Source organism: Sciurus carolinensis, chromosome 12 (assembly GCF_902686445.1).
Source record: "Sciurus carolinensis chromosome 12, mSciCar1.2, whole genome shotgun sequence".
NCBI classification, from domain to species: domain Eukaryota; kingdom Metazoa; phylum Chordata; class Mammalia; order Rodentia; family Sciuridae; genus Sciurus; species Sciurus carolinensis.
This window is the reverse complement of record NC_062224.1, coordinates 89,732,210-89,751,924: the sequence shown is the minus strand read 5'-3', so window position 1 is coordinate 89,751,924 and position 19,715 is coordinate 89,732,210. Positions and strand designations below refer to the sequence as shown.

The following is a 19,715-nucleotide window of genomic DNA, read 5'->3' as shown; positions in this document are numbered from 1 at the left end:
CTTAGTAATGCTACTTTCAAAGAGAAAGAGCAGAAAGCATGCTAATGATAGGGGGAAAGCATTTTAAGTAAAAATAACTTTAGAGGAAATAAACAAGGATCACCCTAAAACACTATGGACTATAGCAAGGGGAATGTGCAAAAGGGTAGGATCTATAAAATTGTCTAGTTCCTAGAAATTGATTAGAAAATTATTCTCACATTATCCATCATTCACTAAAAGTAATATTTATCATTATACTACTCAAAGTTTTAGAAATGCTACTCGTTCCTTATTAAAAAGAATACACTTTATTCATTTAAAATTTGGCACTGAATCTCAGAATATCCAAATATGACTTTAAAAATCCCGATTTTTTCCTGAGTTCATCAACTCAAGTTATATATTGGTTGGGATATTGCTGCTCCTAATGGGAATCTCATCTCAAACCATCACCTCTTGTTCAGTTTTAGGCAAACTAAAATAAGAAGTCACTCAGTGCAAACAGTGTGGTTATGGTAACTGCGTAGTTATGATTATTCAAAAAGGTGGGGGGCAGACACAATATTCATTTTATTTGTCAGATTCTTCTAATAAGCATTTAAAGACAGGCCCAGGAGTGACTTCACAGTTAACTATGTAGGCTACAATAGATTTTTCAAAATGACATATAAATCATAAAAACAAATGTTCACACTAGTACTTAAGTGCCAATTTTTCTATTTAAACATAAAACAACCTAAACAAGTTGCCTAACCAGCAGGCAACACAAACATAAGACCCATAACAAACAAGAAACTCAAATCAAAACAAAACAAAAAAATGATTTATTAACCAGTATAATCTAGCTAGTAGAATCAACTAGGCAAGTATAACACTTTGAAAAGGCACAAAATAGTCAAGAAAGGATGGTATAGAAGGAAACTGTCAAATGCTTAAAACCTGACTTTTCATCAATAATATTAGAGTGATATGATAGGAAGAAAACTCAGGCTTATAAACTTATCAGTTCAATTATGTTTAATTTGTTAACAATTATAGAGTGAAAAGCAACAAAAGATGTTTAATTATTTATTAGCCCTTAACTAACATTTTATAGTCACTCTGCAAACATGTTTGACACCTTAAGTTTCACAGAACATTTGTACTTATTTCATGACCTACCATGACTTAAAAGAAAATCACGCACTAAAGCACCAATTTAAAACCCTACTTTTCCTACTCCTCTCTTCTCAGCAGTGAATGTCTAAATACTCAAAAGTATGCAAAAACTACTACCTTTATAATTATTGGTTATGTCTTGCTGGTATGAGGAACAAATCCTAATCTCAAATGGTATTTTAGGCTGCAAAAAATAGGTGGGGATTTTTTATAAAAATAACAACTTAACCCCCCAAAAATTTCTAAGGCAAAAATTATTTGATAACGTAGTGTAAAAAATAAGCTTATTATTTAGCATTTAATAGTGTTCACTAAAAACAACATTCAATTAAACTTAAGAAAACTGAGTAGTATTCTCACTTATAATTGGTTTGTCAGTATACTATTCCCAGAGTATTTTTGTCTGCTTTTATTTTTATACATACAAACATTTAATACTTAATTTCAGTATTCAAACTAATTTTTTTTTGTTTTTTGTTTTTTTTCTTTAAACCCATTATCCTAGGACTTCAACTGTGCTTCTTTGGACAAATACTTATTCAAACAACAAAGAATTTAAAATTTTTAAGACTAATACCTACTAAAAATCTTTGGTGCATTTAAGTCAAAACCGATTAGGTTAATAAATTTCTGCACTTGATAAATTATTCAATTTACAGATTAAGTGCTAACTGCTATCTGCTAAAAACTTAAATAAATTATGCTTATAAAATAACAATTCTCAATGAGGCTAAACTTAGACATAAGATTCAAAATTTTAAGTATAGTTATAAAATAAATGAATTACAGGGTTATAGAAAGGTCAACTGAAAGAGTAGGCTTTGTTTTATGCTTTTTGTGCTCAGTTCAAAAGCTTATATACATTCGGTTTGCCCAAATCCATGAGGTTTTCCCAATTTCAAAATTTCAAATATTTCTGGAAATTCAAGGCAGATTAGTTTTCTTTTTGTTGTTTCTTCATAAAAATTAAACTCTTTTCCCTCCCAGATAGGGTTATGGTTAAGGGAGGGAATTTAGACCCTGGCACACAGTAAGCCACCATTAATGCCACTTTCTTCTTCCCTATTGGTAACTCTGCCACTTATTGACCACATGAACTTATATGAATCCTTTCATCTTAACCTCAGATTCTTTCTCTACAAAATGGGAATACATCATGTCCTTTCTATTTCAGAGCTGGTTATGAGGTTCAAATGAGATAATACGTGAAAGCATTTTTAGAAAACAGTAAACCACTATTCAAGTTTAAATTATCTTCAATAATAACTAAATACAGTCATACAATTGTATTTCACTTTACATAAGAGATGTATCTCAGAAAAGTTCTATGTAAACTGATCCCTATAATTATTCCATATATTTAAAACATTAGGACGTTATTAAAAGAACCCTAAATACCTTCAAACAGCAAAGTATTCTTTTCAATGTGAAAATGCAATATCCTCTTTTTCTGCCACCAAATATACAATATACCATATACATACACATATATAAACCATTTGCCTTTCTGTGAGTCCAAATTTTTCTACATTAGCTTATATATTAATGGCAGAGTATATTTTTAGGTATGATTTGTTTTTATTATAGTTAAGATTTTTAGTTAAAATCTTGTCAGTCTTTATAATAAAAATCATAAACATGTATTTTTAACAGTCAATCTGAAAGACTAGACTAACAGTACCTTATAGTCAAGCTCAATCATATAAGTACCTCAGGTATAACATTTCCACATAAAGTAAATGAGAATGCTTTAGAAGAAGAAATAATATAGTAATTATGTCTACTGGTCCTAAGATAATTAAAACCAAACCTTGATAAATGAGGCAAAACTCAGGTTGGTTTTATTATTTATATGAGCTACTTTGGTTAATGCTTCAATTCTCAACACTTTCTCTTTTGTTTTAATTATCACTAATATGGCAAAATTTCCTATAAAGTACCTTCATTTCTTAAGTGCTTCAACAGTTTCCTCCATTACAAATTGGTTAAATTTTATTCACAAAAAGTTCATTATTTTATTTGTGATTTTCTTTTTCACAAGGGCCAGGCCAGACTTTACAGTTTACACACAAAAAAGTGCTTAAAGCAATTGGGAGTGTAAACAAAACTAAAATGGAAAACTTTTGAGAACTGCTATTTTCCAGTAGTTTACATACAAATGGCAAATCAATAATAAATCAACCCTGCCTAGACTAATCCTCAAGCAATCCTACTAGGAAACATTATCCTAGTGTAAGTTTAAATTGACTTGAAAATATGGAAAGTGCATATCTTTAAAGGTATTCTATAATTTTGATCTTTTTCCTCAGTTAAATTCGATCAGTGAGGTTTTGCTGTTAACTGCTATTTCTTTTCTCTAAGTCCTCAATTTGTGTCTCATACAAAAATAAGAATCAAGGATAATTATAAACATTAGGCTTATATGAAAGTAAAAATAAAGATTTGGATTGTATGTGAATCTGTAAACAAGTAGTAGCTCCTTTCAATTAAATTAACATTAAGTTAAAGTAGGTGCAAATTTTAGAATTGGTTTGGCACCTTTCTAATGATTATACATGAAGTAAGTAGGTTTTGTACCCCAGTTTCAGATAAAGTAAACGAAACCCAAAGTAGTGCATTCAGTTGTGTCACTAATTATTCATAACTGCTCCTTCCTTAATGAGAGGAAGATATATGCTATGACATATTGTTAATATTTCTGAAATAAATGACAAAAATTCAAAAGGTTAACATGTTGAAGATTAGTAAGGCTGTCATTTTTCATCTAACAAGTTTTTAACTTGTATAATTTAATGCCTAGATCAATGTTCGCATTTATTATTCATAATAACTCAAGTATAGGCAAAACCCAAACATCTGGATTATCACTTCAATCCTACATTTCCTTTAACATGCTAATCTTACATAAATTAGCTTTCTGGCTAATATGTATGTCAAAGGCTGATTATAACCTGAAGTTATGAAGAGATGGCAAGACAACCCAAAAAGATTTTCTTATATATTCAAATTCTTAATTACAATTAAAAATGTGGATAAAATAATAATCTTAAATTAGGATAAGGAAGAATTGTAATTATCAGTATATTTCCACATTCTTTAAGGGCTACATGGTTCTTAAATTTGTTTGTAAAATGGGGAAGGAAGAAAAGAAGGCTAAAGAATAAAAATTTCCACTGATGATTTAAAAAGAAAAAGAAAAAAAAAACCCATAATGTCAGTAGCTAATAATTCTGAAAAGTTCAAGAACCTATTAAAAATTAGCACTAATTTAAAAAATCACAAAAATGTTACTTTAAATATTATGCCAAATTGTGTCCAAATATTCATGTATTCAGTCAACAGAGACACGCTGTTTTCTTGATCTGAACTGTTCTGAGGACTTGAGAAACTAGAGAAAATGAAAAACTAGCAGCCCTACTAGTTTAAAAGCCATCAGCTTTTGGCTACCATTTAGCACATAACCATCAAAAAGTTTGTGGAATGTTTACTCATGAATGATGCTCATTAGTAGAAATGTTCTGAACAGCAGTAGTGTTATCAAGGCCCAGTAATGTTCCAAGGTAAGACTGTTCTCTAGGATCTAGCATTTGTTCAGGTCGGACTGGATGAACTATATTTGCAGGTTGAGGAGTAAGAGTATATTTTTCCAGAAAAGCTAAATCAGCTGCTCGTGGATAATCAGTTGACTGTGGCTGTGGTGACAGAATCTCATGAGAAGATGGTGGAAGTGTGGTAGTATGATGCACCAGGTCACTTGGAGTGTCAGGCATCTGAACTGGAACCAATGTTACTGGAACACATACTTCAGCAGATACATTCTGTAACATAGTCTTGGCCTCTGGTTGATAAACTTTGGGCTGGTCCATATATTGTTTTGTTTCTGTTTGAAAGATTTTATCATCAGATGAGTACTCCACTGGCAACGACACAAGTTTTTCCTCAGAAGTACTGAGAGGATCATCAGGAGACTTTATCCCATGAACGTGGTCAATATGGTATTTTAACTTGTCTTTCCGCTTAAATGTTGCATTACAATGCTGACAGTTGAAAGGCCGGGCATCAGAATGAATAACCAGGTGTTTTGTTAGGGTTTTTTTAATTCTAAAAGACTGATTGCAAATTTGACACTTGTATGGTTTTTCACCTGTATGAACAAAAATAAAATTAATTGTACAATGGACCCGCTTGATAAGATGATAATTTAAATAGCAAGGTTTCCATCTGCATACTGCAGGACCTTAATAAGAACAATAATATTAAATTAAATGCTATCACAAAAGGGAGACAGTAAAGTAAAGCAATTAAGAGAATTAAACATCAGAAAGATCTGGCTTGAGTTCTGGCTACACAACTTACTAGCCAAACCTTAAGCAAGCTAAACAACTTTCACTAAGTCTAGTTTCCTCACCTGTAACATGAAATAAATGAGAAACTGAAATAATACTGCTCAGCACTATACCTGGCACATATTATGTGATAAACCTCAGCGAATTATTATTGTTGCTTACTTTATTCCCACTATACCCTCTAAAAGTTTCATTAAACATTCGATTTTCTTCCATCCAAGGAAGATAAACATCATAACAGCAACTCTGATCAACCTGGTTCTTTGGATCAGAATGAGAAGTAGTAATAATCATCCCTAGCCCAAGGTCAAAATAAGAAAAGCTGATAGAAAAGAATAAGAAGGTTAGATTGGTTTTCAATTCCTGAGTCAGGTTCTCACACTACAGTTTAATTTGCTTTTTTATATAAAGCATTAAAAAAAAAAAACCCTAAAACCCTACCCAATGTGGTAGGCAGAATAATGGCCCCTCAAAGATATAAACAATCTAATCCATGGAAGCTGTGAATACATTACCCTGCACAGTAAGAGACTTTGCAGATATGATCAAGGTTAAGATCTGAAATGGAAAGATTTATTGGATTATCGAGGTGAGCCCAATATAACTGAAAAAGTCATAAGTAGTGTCTGATAACTGATAAACAGTGTGTGAGAAACATGTGACAAGAGAACTCAGCCCCAAATTGCTAGCTTTGAAAATGAAGAAGGGAGCCAGGACCCAGGTAATGTGTTAGACACTAAAAATTATAAAAGGCTCGTAGCTTGCCACTAGCAAGAAAATTAGAACTTTGGTCCTAGTTGTGTAACTCCAAAAATTCCATTCTGCCAGTAACCTCAGGACTTGGTAAACAGATTCTTCCCAAGAGGCCCCAGAAAAAATATGATCCTACCAACACCCAGATCTTAGCCCAATGAACTACAAGTTCACAGATATGCACTGTTTAAGCTGCTAAGTTTGTGGTATTTGTTACTGGAGCAACAGAAAACTAATAAATCCAGGTATGCTAATATTGTAATAGATACAAACAAAGGTACATTTTAAAATCAAGTGAGATTACATATCTACTGTTATAAAGGCTTGTTATCCTTATCTTCTTCAGTTCTCCATTTAAAACATCATCAATTCTTCTAGAAAATTAAAGAGATAACTAACTTTGAGCCGAGACATAAATTTCACATGATTATTTGTTAAGTATTATTGTTTAATATTTTGTAGCTTTGAAACTTTGAAAAACCACTGATAAAATTAATATAGATAGGGATGCTGGGAACCTGGTACCATTAGATTTCAACTTGGTTCTAGACTAAAGAATTACTGATGTTACTAGAATGAAAGTGAGACATGAAGTAACATTTCTGAAATGGAAGTACTTTTAACCATGCACTGTCTCTGATGTTTGATTTTACAGCTGAAAGCCTAGAATCAGAGATAAGACAAACTTCATAGTGCTTTGAGAGAGAGAAAAAAGCTTATACTATCAAAATGTAAGAATTATACGTTCTGTCTATAAATCCCTGACGTCAAAATTTGCCATGCAAGGAGCATTCTTTTTGTCCTTGAAAATAAAAAAACTACCACAGCATAACTAACACCACCAAAAAGTACAGGTTTAATTTTTAAAGATAAAAATGTGAGTTTTAAGTGTTTTACTTTGGCATAATATCAGCTATAATGGTTTCTATGAGTGTGTTCATGAAAATGCTTTTATAAATACAAAGATTTTCTTCCTTCTTTTCTTTCTTTAACTTACGAGTCAATTAGTTTTAGTGTGCAACAATAGTTTTAGAAAATATACCTCACAGGCATATTCCTATGAGAAGTTTCTATTATTATTTTAAACAAATGCCATTTTTAATAGAAAAATAAATTTGGACATGTAAAAAGAAAAAAATTCCATAAAGGAAATGCTGACATGAAATGTATAAAACAAGTCTGGGATGCATAAAGATACACAAGTAGAAAAAGCCAATATCTTTAGATATTAAAATTTAGTACTTAAAATGTAATTGGGGCATTTATTTCAGATTTGAGAGTTTATATCATTACCATGTTTCTTGTTAAGAGTAAGGGGAAGATAAAAGATTAACAAAACAAATCAAAACATAACACAAAAAGCCTACTCTTTACAGGTACGAAAGTAGAACCAAGTCAGCCAGAACCATGGGACCAAGGTTCTGGAGACACAGGAAGTATGGAGGTGCTTTCTTCTCTCTTCAGTGCACTTTCAGATTCAGTTTATGGGAAAATGAGGACAATTTGCAGCTTAGGGCTTGAGGAAATCTCACTGGAATAAGAAGACAAAAATTGGGGCTTTGGACTATCAAGGACTTGAGGGGCAGAAGCGTAAAAAAAAAAGGACAGAAAAATGAACCAAAATATCTATATTTGCCAATTCTGAGTATGCACATTTGCTGGCTTAAACAGCTGGAAACCAGGGGCTGAGAGGTTAAAGGATTGAGTTATTTCAGCAACCCCAAGGGTGCTGGGGACAGAGATTAGAATTCAGGATGCTTCAAAGTGAGGAATGATAAAAAATATCATTCCTTCAGTAAAGACCTCAGAATATAATGAACTAGAAGAAAGACCAGAAATATAGAAGAAATAGAGCAAGGACATCTCATACTTAATCTGCTTGTGAGAAGAATATTAAATTTGTGAAAAAAAAAACACCTTCAAGAGCTTCTATAATTTTTAATTCACAAAATCCAAAATCCAGTACAAAATTACCAGGCATGCCAGAAACAGGAACAAGTGATCAAATAACAAGACAGGAAAAAGTGGTAACAGAATACCATAGGTACAAAGTGCTAAGACATTAAAGACATTTATAAGGCTACGACATTAAAATCAATATGGTTAATATGTTCAGGAAAATACAGAAAAGTTCACCAAGGAATTGGAATGTGTGGAAAAGAAAACTAGAAAAATAAAACAATTAAAGGTAACAATTTAATAGATGGATTTAACAGCAAATAAGATGCTACAGAAGAAAAGATTAGTAACATGAAAGCTAGATCAATAGAAAATACCCAGGTAAAAGCATACAGAGAAACAGGATAGAAGGTTTATCCTTAAAGAGATATTTTATAATAATAATAAGAACCATTCAGTAGAAAGATATAACAAGAACCTAACCTCAAAATATATGAAGCCAAAGAAAAAGAGAGAAGAAATCAAAAGGCAAAGCAGAGAATTTACAATGAATTAGAGATTTTATCATAGATCTCTCAGTAACTTATAAAAAAATGAAAAAATAAGAATGTAGAATATTTGAACAATTGAACAAGTTCTCAGACAAGAGTGGAATTAAGCTAGATATCTATAATATGAAGATGCTTAGAAACTCCCCAAATATTTAGAAATTGTATAAGGCAGTTCTAGATAAAACAAGATAAAAAAATCATAATGTCAGAAATCGCTTTAATGGCATTACAGTGAAAATATGAAATATAAAACTTGAGGTATACAATGTAATCAAATCATTATGTAGAGCTTTAAAATACAGAGTAAAAAATAAAAAAGGTTAAAATTTAATAACTTAGGTATACATATAAAAAAGCTAGGACAAGACAAATTAAACTCAAATAGAAGGAATATGAAAGACAAAGCAGAAATGAAATATAAAACAAATCAACAAAGAAAAAAAATCAGTAAAACCTAGTGGTTTTTTGGAAAAGATTAGTAAAACCAATATATCTCCAGAAAAAAAAGATACATTATCAATAATGGGAATGAAAAAAGAATATAACCAAAGATCCTATAATCAAAGAGATAAGTAAATTAAAATACCCTGAATTCTCCCTATAGATTTGGTCCTTTAGATCACACAGCATACCTTAAAAATCAAAAAAGAAACTGAGTATCTGATAGCTCCATAACTATTAAGGAATCTTTAATTAGGCTGGGGACATAGCTCAGTGGTAGAGCACCTGACCAGCATGCAGAAGACCCTGGGTTTGATCCCCAACATTGCAAAAAATTAAAATCTTTCTCTAAAGAAAATAACTGAGGGATTTACCAGTGAATTCTTCCAAACACTGACAGTATGATGCCAATTTTACAAACTCCTCTAGGTGCTTCAAAAAGATGCATTATTTTCCAAGTCATTCTTTTGAGACCAGTGTCATTATAACAAAGTCTACCAGGGACATTGCAAGGAAAAAAATATAGGTAGTACGTCTCATGAACATAGAGAAAGGGAGAAAGAGAGAAAGAAAAGAAAAAGAAAGAAGAGCAAGTAAACAAACTGAATTCAGCTACACAGGGTAATTCATCAGGAACAGGATGTCATATCTTGAACACATCATGATAGAGAAACAGGATAATACATTATTAACAGGTTAATACATCATAAATCAATCTGGGTTTATTCCAAAAATGTAAGATTTGACATTCAAAACTAAACATAACTTATCACATTAATAAAACTTTAAAAGGCTATACAGATTGTTCAATAGAACAGAATAGAAATGACAAACCACACATATGTGATTGATCACTTAATTTTAAACAAATATATCGATGACATGCAGTGAGAACAGTCTTTCCAGTAAACAGTGGTAGCACATCTGCACATCTAGATAAGTACATGCTAAAAAAAAAAAAAACAGAATATTCATTCCTCCCCAATAACAAACAACAAAAACTCAAGATTCATAAATTTAAATATGATGGTTAAAATAAAACTTCTAGAAAGACAACCAAAATTTGAATGACCTGAAGTCAGGCAAAAGTTTTGTTAAAGAGAAAAGAACATAACTATAAAACATTTTGAAAAGACATGTGATGTCTTTAAAATTCAGAATCTTTGTTCATTAAAACATTACTAAAGTGAAAAGTCATAGAGTAGAATATCCACAATATATATATATATATATATATATATATATATATATATCCAGCAACAGACTAAAACAATGACTATAGAAAGAACTCCTACGAAAGAATTAAACAAGACAATCTGATTTAAGAAAGTAAGAATAATTATAAAAATGGATGTTCAAACGCCCAGTAAGAATATAAATATGGGAAGGTTTACTCCTCACAAAGACACAAATAAAAGCTACTTTCAAATAGTGCTACATATCCATCAGGGTAACTCACAAAAAATATAAATGTTGGTGAAAATGTGGAGCAACTAGAATTCTTACACTGCTGATGACAGTACGAACTGACACAATTATCTTAAAAACCTGTTAAGTAATGTCTATCCTATGTGCCAGGAATTCCAGAATCAGTATAACATCAGAGAAATAAATGCATATGTTTATGGAAAAACATGGACAAGATTGTTCAAATAACTAAAGCAAATACAAAACCAAGCTTCCTTCAAAGTAGAATGGACAAAATAAAGTATGGTATATTCATATGATAATAAAAATAAACTACTCATCAAAGTATCTCATAGACAGACTATTGAGTGAAAGCCAGGCCTTGAAAAAAAATGTACATACTATGTAATTCCATTTATATGAGGTTCAAACAGACACAACTAATTTTTGTTGATATAAATCAACACAGTCATTATCCCTGCAAGAAGGGGCCCAGGAGGAGGATTCGAGTCCTGGCAATATTCAACAGGTTGATCTGAGGGGTGGCTACATTGACATGTTCACTACAAAAACTCACTGAGTTGTCCACTAAGATTTGTATACTTTATATGCTGTAGTACAATACAATTTACCTTGAACTTAAAACTCAACCAAGGCTAAAATGTAGTCCCAAATTTGTATCAGTTTATGCCAATTTTAATGAATGTATCACTGTTTCAACAAGACAATTGTTGAAGAATATATATAATCATTACTCTGAGGATTACACAAGCAAAACAAGTATGGATGAGAATAAGCTACATGGGAGAAAAATTTTCTGAATTCTAAATAATGATATTCAAAAGTACTGAAGCTTTTAGAATACAGAATTAGAAGACCACAATATTGCTTATTCATATGAACTCCAATCTGAGTAGAAATCTTAATGAGGAAAATGATTTAACCAAGAACAAATATGGACATATTTCACTCCTGAAAAATTACAAAGTATATATAAAGTCCCCATCAAGTCTTACCTGAATGTGTCCGAAAATGCATTTCCAGACTTGATTTTCCTTTAAAAATTTTCTTACAAACATCGCATTGATGAAAGGTTGCTTTATATCTATGAAAATAAAAATGTTTGCTTTTTCCACTTAATTTTTAACAATGAAAATGAATTCCAACTTTGTAACTATACATATAATTATCATATTAATAAAGCATAGAACTCTAAAGAAACATGGACACTTTAAGTATGGAGCTTGTCTCTGGTTCTTCCTCCAGTTATATTCGAAAATCCATAAACAGAGGTCTTCAGATTTTCAACTATTTATCACCTTTTAGTATCAGCTATTTACACATACAGAGAAAAAAATTAACAAGGACAAAAACAGACCAAGGGTGGGGCTAAAGGAGAGAGCGACTGAGTACAAAGGGACATGAAAGTAACTCTGTGGTTATGGAACTATTCTGTATTCTTGATGGTGGTGATTACATGATTTGCAAAACTATTCTCTAAAAAGAAAATTTCACTTTATGTCAATTAAAACATTAAAGAAACAAATACAGAGGCTGATTAGAAACTGCAGTAATCTCAAAATTTACATTCATCAAAAAGTTGACATTGCTCCCATCATTTCACTTCTTAATAAATATTCAATATTTGAACTTATGAATCAAATAAATTTCAAGGAATGAAATATTGCCCCTTGTTTTTAATCATAGAACCAAAGCTATAAATTGCCCAAAAGTAAACTTAATAAGCAATATACTGTAGTGTCTAAGAAGTATTTTTGAGTTAAGCAATCTCAAATTTAAAATTTAATTGTGAGGACTAAGATATTTGCAAGAGTATCATTAAGTGAAAGTCAATGTCTACTAACGTACTCTTCTAATTCAGTGAAACGAGCAGGAAAACAATATACTTTGCTCAATTCTTTAAAAACTATAAAGAAACTATGGTAAACTAGAAAAAAAAACAACTGATTAACCTATCTCCAGTTAAACAAAAGCTCTAACTCTTCTTCAACCAAGACTTAGCCTATGTAGTAATTATGAGAAAATTTGCTTTTTCACTTACTTCTGCCACACCTTCTCCCCAAGGTGTACACTTTTGTAATGAACAGTGAGATGATCCCTACGACCAAAACACTTTCCACATTCTTCACACTGATGAGCCTTTTCACCTAAAAATAAAGTTCCAAATACTTTGATTATAATACACATTTCAGTTTGCTTCTCCCTCCCCAATAAATAAATGACCAAACAATAAGATTGCATAGTAGAGGGGCTGGGGAGATAGCTCAGTGGGTAGAGTGCTTGCCTTGTAAGCACAAGGCCCTGGGTTCGATCCTCAGCACCCAAAAAAAAAAAAAAAAGATTGCATAGTAGGAAATAAACCAAGAAGTAAAGTCAACTATTATTCTGGGCTATTTCCTTTATATTCTTTTCTTAAACATCTTTCCTTAGGGAATCTGCATTTAATTTCATGGATGTGAATCTTTTTTCAGCTTGGAAAAGAAATGAACACTCTTCTACTATAGATTTCAAATCTTATCTTTCAATGTAAAAGAGAAATACAAATGAAATAACTTTAAAATCCAGGTTATTTTTTAGTTACTTATGTATAAACATATATGTCTGACCTCAAATGAACATACATTACATTGAAATGAGATTGCTTTCCTGTTTATAAAAAGAACCTGAACATTTTCAGCTTTGTACTTTGCTTTTAAAAGATTTTTTCATCTGTGGGATTTCTTACTTTTGCAATGAGCCAAAATGAAATGTAATGGAAAATCCTAGGTGATTTCCTGTTCTTACATTTACCTATAAATACTTGGTCTTTAAAAATCACTGTCTCAATACCAGTCGGCAATTAATGCATGTGACCTCTAGAATGAATAATTCCAATGAAAAAATTGTTAGAACTTTAATATCTCTTGAAAGTGAAAATAACTGCTGCATGGTGGTGCATGCCTGTAATCCCCGCAGCTCAGGAGGCTGAGGCAGGAGGGTTGAGAGTTCAAAGCCAGCCTCAGCAAAAGCAAGGGCTAAGCAACTCAGTAAGACCCTGCCTCTAAATAAAATACAAAATAGGGCTGGGGATGTGGTTCAGTGGTTGAGCACCCCTGGGTTCAATCCCTGGTATCAAAAAATAAAAGATAAAAATTTTTTAAACAGTGAAAATAACTGCAACTTGCCTCACTGATATCATTAAAGAAAATAACTATTATTTGTTGTAGATTTTATATTTAAATTATGTTTATAATAATAATGTTCTACTGTTCTACTATGCTCATAGAGATGGCTCTTTCCCATTATTGTGCTCATATCGTTGACTCTCTTAGCACTTCCTGAATATCAATCTAAGAGGAATATATGAAAGAAATCCCCAGAATGTAAAATTATAAAGATCTGAAATTGCTCAGGATTATTAAAGTACTCTTTTCCAAAAATACTTTCAAAATTCACTATAACAAAAACATTACCACATAATTACAATAATTTACCTTAAAAACCCAAAATTTTGCTATTTCTCAAATACAAAGTGGGAAACATCATGGTTTTGCCCTTTAGGGAAGTGCCAATAGCAATTATTCCACATATCAACATGATATGAAAATTGCCAATTTTGAGAATTTGTTTAAAATTAAATTTTAAACTATACTTTGTAGTCACAAAGGGTGAACAAGAATTATAAAATATAAAATTTCAGTGAATGTCATAAAATTACTTCTCTTTCAGATGCTTCTTTCAGAAAGGTTTTTAGGATCAGCATTACAAAGAAGTGATCAAAATATGTCAAATTATTAAAACTACAGCTAATGTAAACATGATGTATTATGATGTTCTTTTCAGGTATTAAAAAATTCTGGAAATAGAAATACAAAATATACCCTACCTGAATGTATCTTTTTGTGCTTTGTAAGGTGGTCATGACGAATAAATGTTTTTCCACATTCATCACACTCATATCTTTTGTCATCATGATGTACTCGTAAGTGAAGCCTGTAAAAAAAAATTGAAGACTACTGAAACTGGTGACAAATACTTGATAATGAATAAATGATGAATAAATAATGAAAAATGGGTTGTCTACCCAACCACCCTCAAACACTATCTACTCTTTATCTGTGACTTTCAGAGCCTTTCTCAGTCTTCTATTGATTGACCCCAGGGTTCTATTCACCTCTTCCAAAAAACCATCACTTGCTTGTACCTTAAAGCATTTGCACATGCTTAAACCACTTATGGATAATATTTCTTCCCAACCTGTTAGATCTTAAATCTACTTCAGTGAATTTACCAAACATCTGGGGTTTTTATCTGACTGGTCAAGTCTTAGAAATATCAAAAGGAGAAATATTTCAGGAAACAGAATCAGACAAATGGTATAACTGTACAAGTGACTAAGCATATGATAATGATAACAAATGACACAGCAAATAATTGAAGATTAATACTATTCCGGACAATTGATATTACTTACAAGTTGATAGTTGAGAATTTACTGTATTTTAAAAGAACTCAACATTATGCAAATCACACTTTACCATTCCTCACACAAGTTGAAAAAAATGGGGCTCCTTTTATAGTCATTCAAACAGATTATAAAGGTTTAGGTTATTAAAATTAATTTAACTTGAATCTTTTTATCCTTACAATCTAATATCTATATATATACACATATATATATGTGTGTATGCATGTATGTGGGTATATATATATATATATATGTGTGTGTGTGTGTGTGTATATCTATAAATATATATCTCCTAGTAAAATGAACAGCTTTCCTGTTCAAGTTGCCAAAACAATGTTGATTCTACCATAACTAAAATCAGTAATATAACTGGAGTGCATCTAAAGGAAAAATAATCTGTCTAAATTTAAGAGGTGAATAATAAATGAAAGAGTAAACACTAAAGCCTTAAGATTAAAATTCTAGAAAGCATTAATTAAAGTTAAAATTATACAAGCATTTCCAAAATGTAGTTATATATGTAGAAAAGATATTTTCATAAACTTCAAATGAGGTCAGAGATTCATAAAAACAATGAAGTAACACTGAATGCACAAAAGACTTTCTAAAATTGAGAATTCTAGAGTTTTTAAACTTGCCATATTTTTAAACTAAAGATATTTTTCTATAATAAGAGAATGAAGAAATAGGGCTGGGAATGTAGCTCAGTGGTAGAGCACTTGCCTAACAATGCTTATTAGACCCTGGGTTGGATCCTCAGTACCGCAAAAAAACAAAACAAAACAAAACACCAAGTTTGAAAGAGAAGAGTTCCAAATGAATTTTCATTCAAGAAAATAAAATTTAAATAATGATAACTTAGTAAAACCTTCAGTAAATTTGGTAATGATGAAACATTTAATAATACTCTTTATAAATCCTTTATAGAAAGAATGTAGATAAATATTAAAAATTGTAGAGAAAAGAACTATTCAGTACAGTTTTTTGCACAACTTTACATATCATGTTTAGAAATATTCAACAAGCAAAAGAAAACAGAACTCAAATGGAGACGTACTTTTATCTTACCTCACACAGGAGAAAATGGCTTTACTTACCTATATGAGCTTCCATGTCGAAAACTTTGTCCACAAATACTACAAAGATGAGGCTTTTCTCCACTATGGATTCTCAAATGTTCTTTCAAAGTAGTTCTGTGTTAAAAATACATTTTAAAGTTTTACTATATACCCATGTATATACTACAGATTTCCAGAAAGATTAGTAGATGGTGTTCAAGCTAACAGATATTATAGCAATTCTTTTTCCTACAGTATTTTTGCTCTCTACTGAACCATTCTCAGCAATATACAAATATGTTTATGTCTTTCTCCTTAAAATAAAATGAAAACATTAACTATGGCGTTGTTATCAGTTTGCTTAGATATTTAATTGTACAGTTTAAGCACATGTTGAAGAGGTTTAAGTAAAAAATGCTCTATTGTCACTGCTGAATTAAAGCTTATGTGGATTTTGGAGAAGGTTTGAAAATATTTAAGGAATTCAGTTTATTATTCTTTCCAAATATGTGCTCATTACTTGTTAAAAAAATGTTTTAAAGGCAAAGAAAACATTACAGGTGTTTCTGATTTTCAGGTGCTTATGTATAAAAAGGAACCTATATAAAGGATATAATTTCTGCTATTCTTGGTCTTCCAGTACCACTAACCTGGATATGCTAGTGTGTTACCATTACAGTTCTAAGTAAACCAAAACCAGTAGTCCCTGTAATTCTAACATTCAGAATTTGCCCATACACTACAGTAATAAGTAAAGATGGACATGTTATTTATAAGGGGAAAGGAAATGAAAGGCAAATGAGACTGAATTTTGCAGGCTGCTGGCTGTTACCACTACTTTGTTTTTTAATTTCAGTACCCTTATCGAGTGAGTTTAAAGGCTGAATATGAAATGAAGATAGAGCTCCACCAGCAGATGGTGCACTTCACAAGTACCACCAACAATTGATAAGTGACAGTTCTGGCTCTGTGGAAAATAACCGGCCAAAAGATAACCAGACCTCTACCTATTACATAGTTAAAGAAGATAGAAGAATTATCTTGTTTTTCTTTTGGTTTATTTGCTTTTTGTTTTACAGAAAGATCTGTAAGTTGAAAAATTAATTAATAGTCCATACAATAGTCTATATTTTTTCAATGTATAAATATGATTTCATATAATGTACTGATTTTCCTATTCCTCCATCATATCCATTATTTTAAGACAATGACATTTCTAATTACTTTAGACTATAAAACTTTCACATCCTGAAGGTAAAAACTTTGTATGTACTGTTTAAAAATAATATTAAGTACATGCTCAGGTTAAGAATTAGAACATTACTTGCTTGTACCTTAAAATGCCTCCATATGCTTCTTAATCTCATCCTTCTCCTCCCTCCTCAGAAATAACCATTCCCTCTTTTTGTTGTTGTTTTATTCTGAGGATAGCCCAAAAATAACATTTCTGTGAAGTGAATTAAGTATCCTCAATTAAATCAAGCAGAAGGGCATAAAGATTAGCCCTTACATTATATTAGCACACAGAGGTCCTAAAGAGTCAATACAGGCAAGAAGTCAGCCATTCTCTAGCACTCTATTCCCTAGTTAAAAGATAAACTTGCTAGCAAGAAATTTAAGCAATGACAACCCTCAACAAGTCTTAGACCACACAAATACCCATATGGACTACCCATTACATATGTCGCACATCTGACATCTTGGTCTCTCTTCGTGTACCATCTTCCTGTCAATGCCCTTTGCTTGTCTCCTGTGTTACAACTCCCTTTCCCTGCAGTCCATCTTTCCCTTTGTGAGTTTATTCTTGCATTTTGGTAGTACATACCCTGTATTAGTTCATGAGAAACAGTACAATAAAAGCTAATTTTCTGACACCATGAAAATGTGTCAAGTTCTATTCTCAGACACAAATGTTTAAGAATTTTAAGTTGGGATTTTTTTTTTCCAGAATTTTGAAAGTACTGCTGCATCATCTTATTTCTAGTGATGCTGCTGAGGAAAGTCCAAGTAATTCTATTCAATGTATGTGACCCTTCTCCACCAAAAGGTTGTTAAAAGTTTCTCTTTGTCCCTGGTGCTCTGAAATATCAGTGATGTATATTTTCATCTAATTGCCAGGTCATTTCTATCTGGCAATTCATATCCTTCAGTTCAGGATATCATCTTGCATTATTAAAAACAAACTTCCAGCCTTCCATGTTTTTCTATTCTTTCTGAACTCCTATTCAGATGCTAGATTTGCCTGGTTCTCTAAAGTTCTAATCTTTATTTTTTGTATTTCTCTACCTTCTTTTCCTCCACTATTTATCTTTCTGTTCTTCCTCTGAGATCTATACTTTGGCCATCGTTTTTGAATTTCTAGGAATTTTGAATTTTTGATATATTACAGTGATCCTTTCATACAGCATTCTACTCTTATTTAATGGATTCTATATCTTCAACTGGGGAAACAATAAGTAATTGTTTAACTTTAAAGTTTTCTTCTTCCTTCATAATCTACTTTCTTACAGTCTTTTTTTAAACCCCGTTTGTGTTATAATCTATTGTCCATGTTAAAGGTTTTCCTCTGTCTTATAATCCTTGACTATCTGCTCATAATTAAGTGATAGGAACAAGATACTGGCACAAAAAACCCTAGGGTTCACTCCTTTCAGCATTCAGAATGCATTTAATCAAGTAACAATATGGCACATTTGGTCTGTGGAAGGGAATCTAATCATCTAACTTCTAAAACTTTCAAAGTACTTACTTACTTAGTGCTTTTGATCTGTCTCTCCTTCAGCTGAGTTCCAGTGGTACTCAATACTGCTAGTTACTACACATTGTGTGGACTCTGTGACAAACTAGGTTTTTTTCTATTTCTCCAATGGCACTTTGGAATTTGTCTTTTCTCAGATCTAAGTCAGTTACCAGTGATTTACCTGCTATATGGCTTTTAAATCTGTGTTGCCTTGTTACCTTTCTCTTCTCCCTGTCTTTGGAGCTTACTGTCTTTAAAAAATAAACATAAAGTCTTTAATGTATTTTAGTAAGATTTCAAAAAGAAAATGAAACTTATGGAAAATCAATTATCTAAACCCGAAAATTCTGAATCCATGTCATTAGCTACAATATTTCATATAATTTCTTTTTTCCTCATATTTTCAACTAAAATAGAATTCAAGGATTTTGTGTTGAGTTACTCTACACTTCATAAGCCAAATTCGTAATTATTTTTACATAAAAGTGATAAAATTTATGTATGCAGATAAATCTTCACCTTTCTCGTACTGATTTTCCACAAATAAAGCAAGTCCATTTTCTTTTTCCTCCATGAGTACATTCTATGTGGCGTTTCAAATTTCCAGTGTCATTGAACTGACGTCCACATATATCACATGGAAAAGGACCTAAAAGGAAAAAAGAAAGAAAGAATAGTATGCATTTAAAGATAGATACTAAGATAAATTTAATAGGTATGCTATAAATTTATGCCTACCACTATCAGAGCACATGTCATAATATATTATACTTATTGGTTCATAACTTTTCTTTTTCTTCTTTTCTAGACTGTTTATTCCTGGAAGGCAAGTAACAATCATTTCCACAGTCCTAGAACCAAGTAGAGGGTTTGTTAAGTAACAGACATAAAAAATGCTGAATGAACTAATGT

The 19,715-nt window shown here is 31.4% G+C and overlaps 1 protein-coding gene across 1 annotated transcript in view; it reads right to left on the bottom strand.

Annotated features, from left to right (window-relative positions):
• Positions 1–783: 783 nt before the first annotated feature.
• The window catches only part of Zbtb41 (zinc finger and BTB domain containing 41), a 38,362-nt gene continuing 19,430 nt past the window's right edge, over positions 784–19,715 (bottom strand). Inside the window, 6 exon segments of the mRNA XM_047521146.1 lie at positions 784–5,284; positions 11,554–11,642; positions 12,600–12,705; positions 14,424–14,530; positions 16,103–16,198; positions 19,323–19,452. Coding sequence (XP_047377102.1) covers positions 4,629–5,284; positions 11,554–11,642; positions 12,600–12,705; positions 14,424–14,530; positions 16,103–16,198; positions 19,323–19,452 — 1,184 coding nt within the window. The 3' untranslated portion in view covers positions 784–4,628.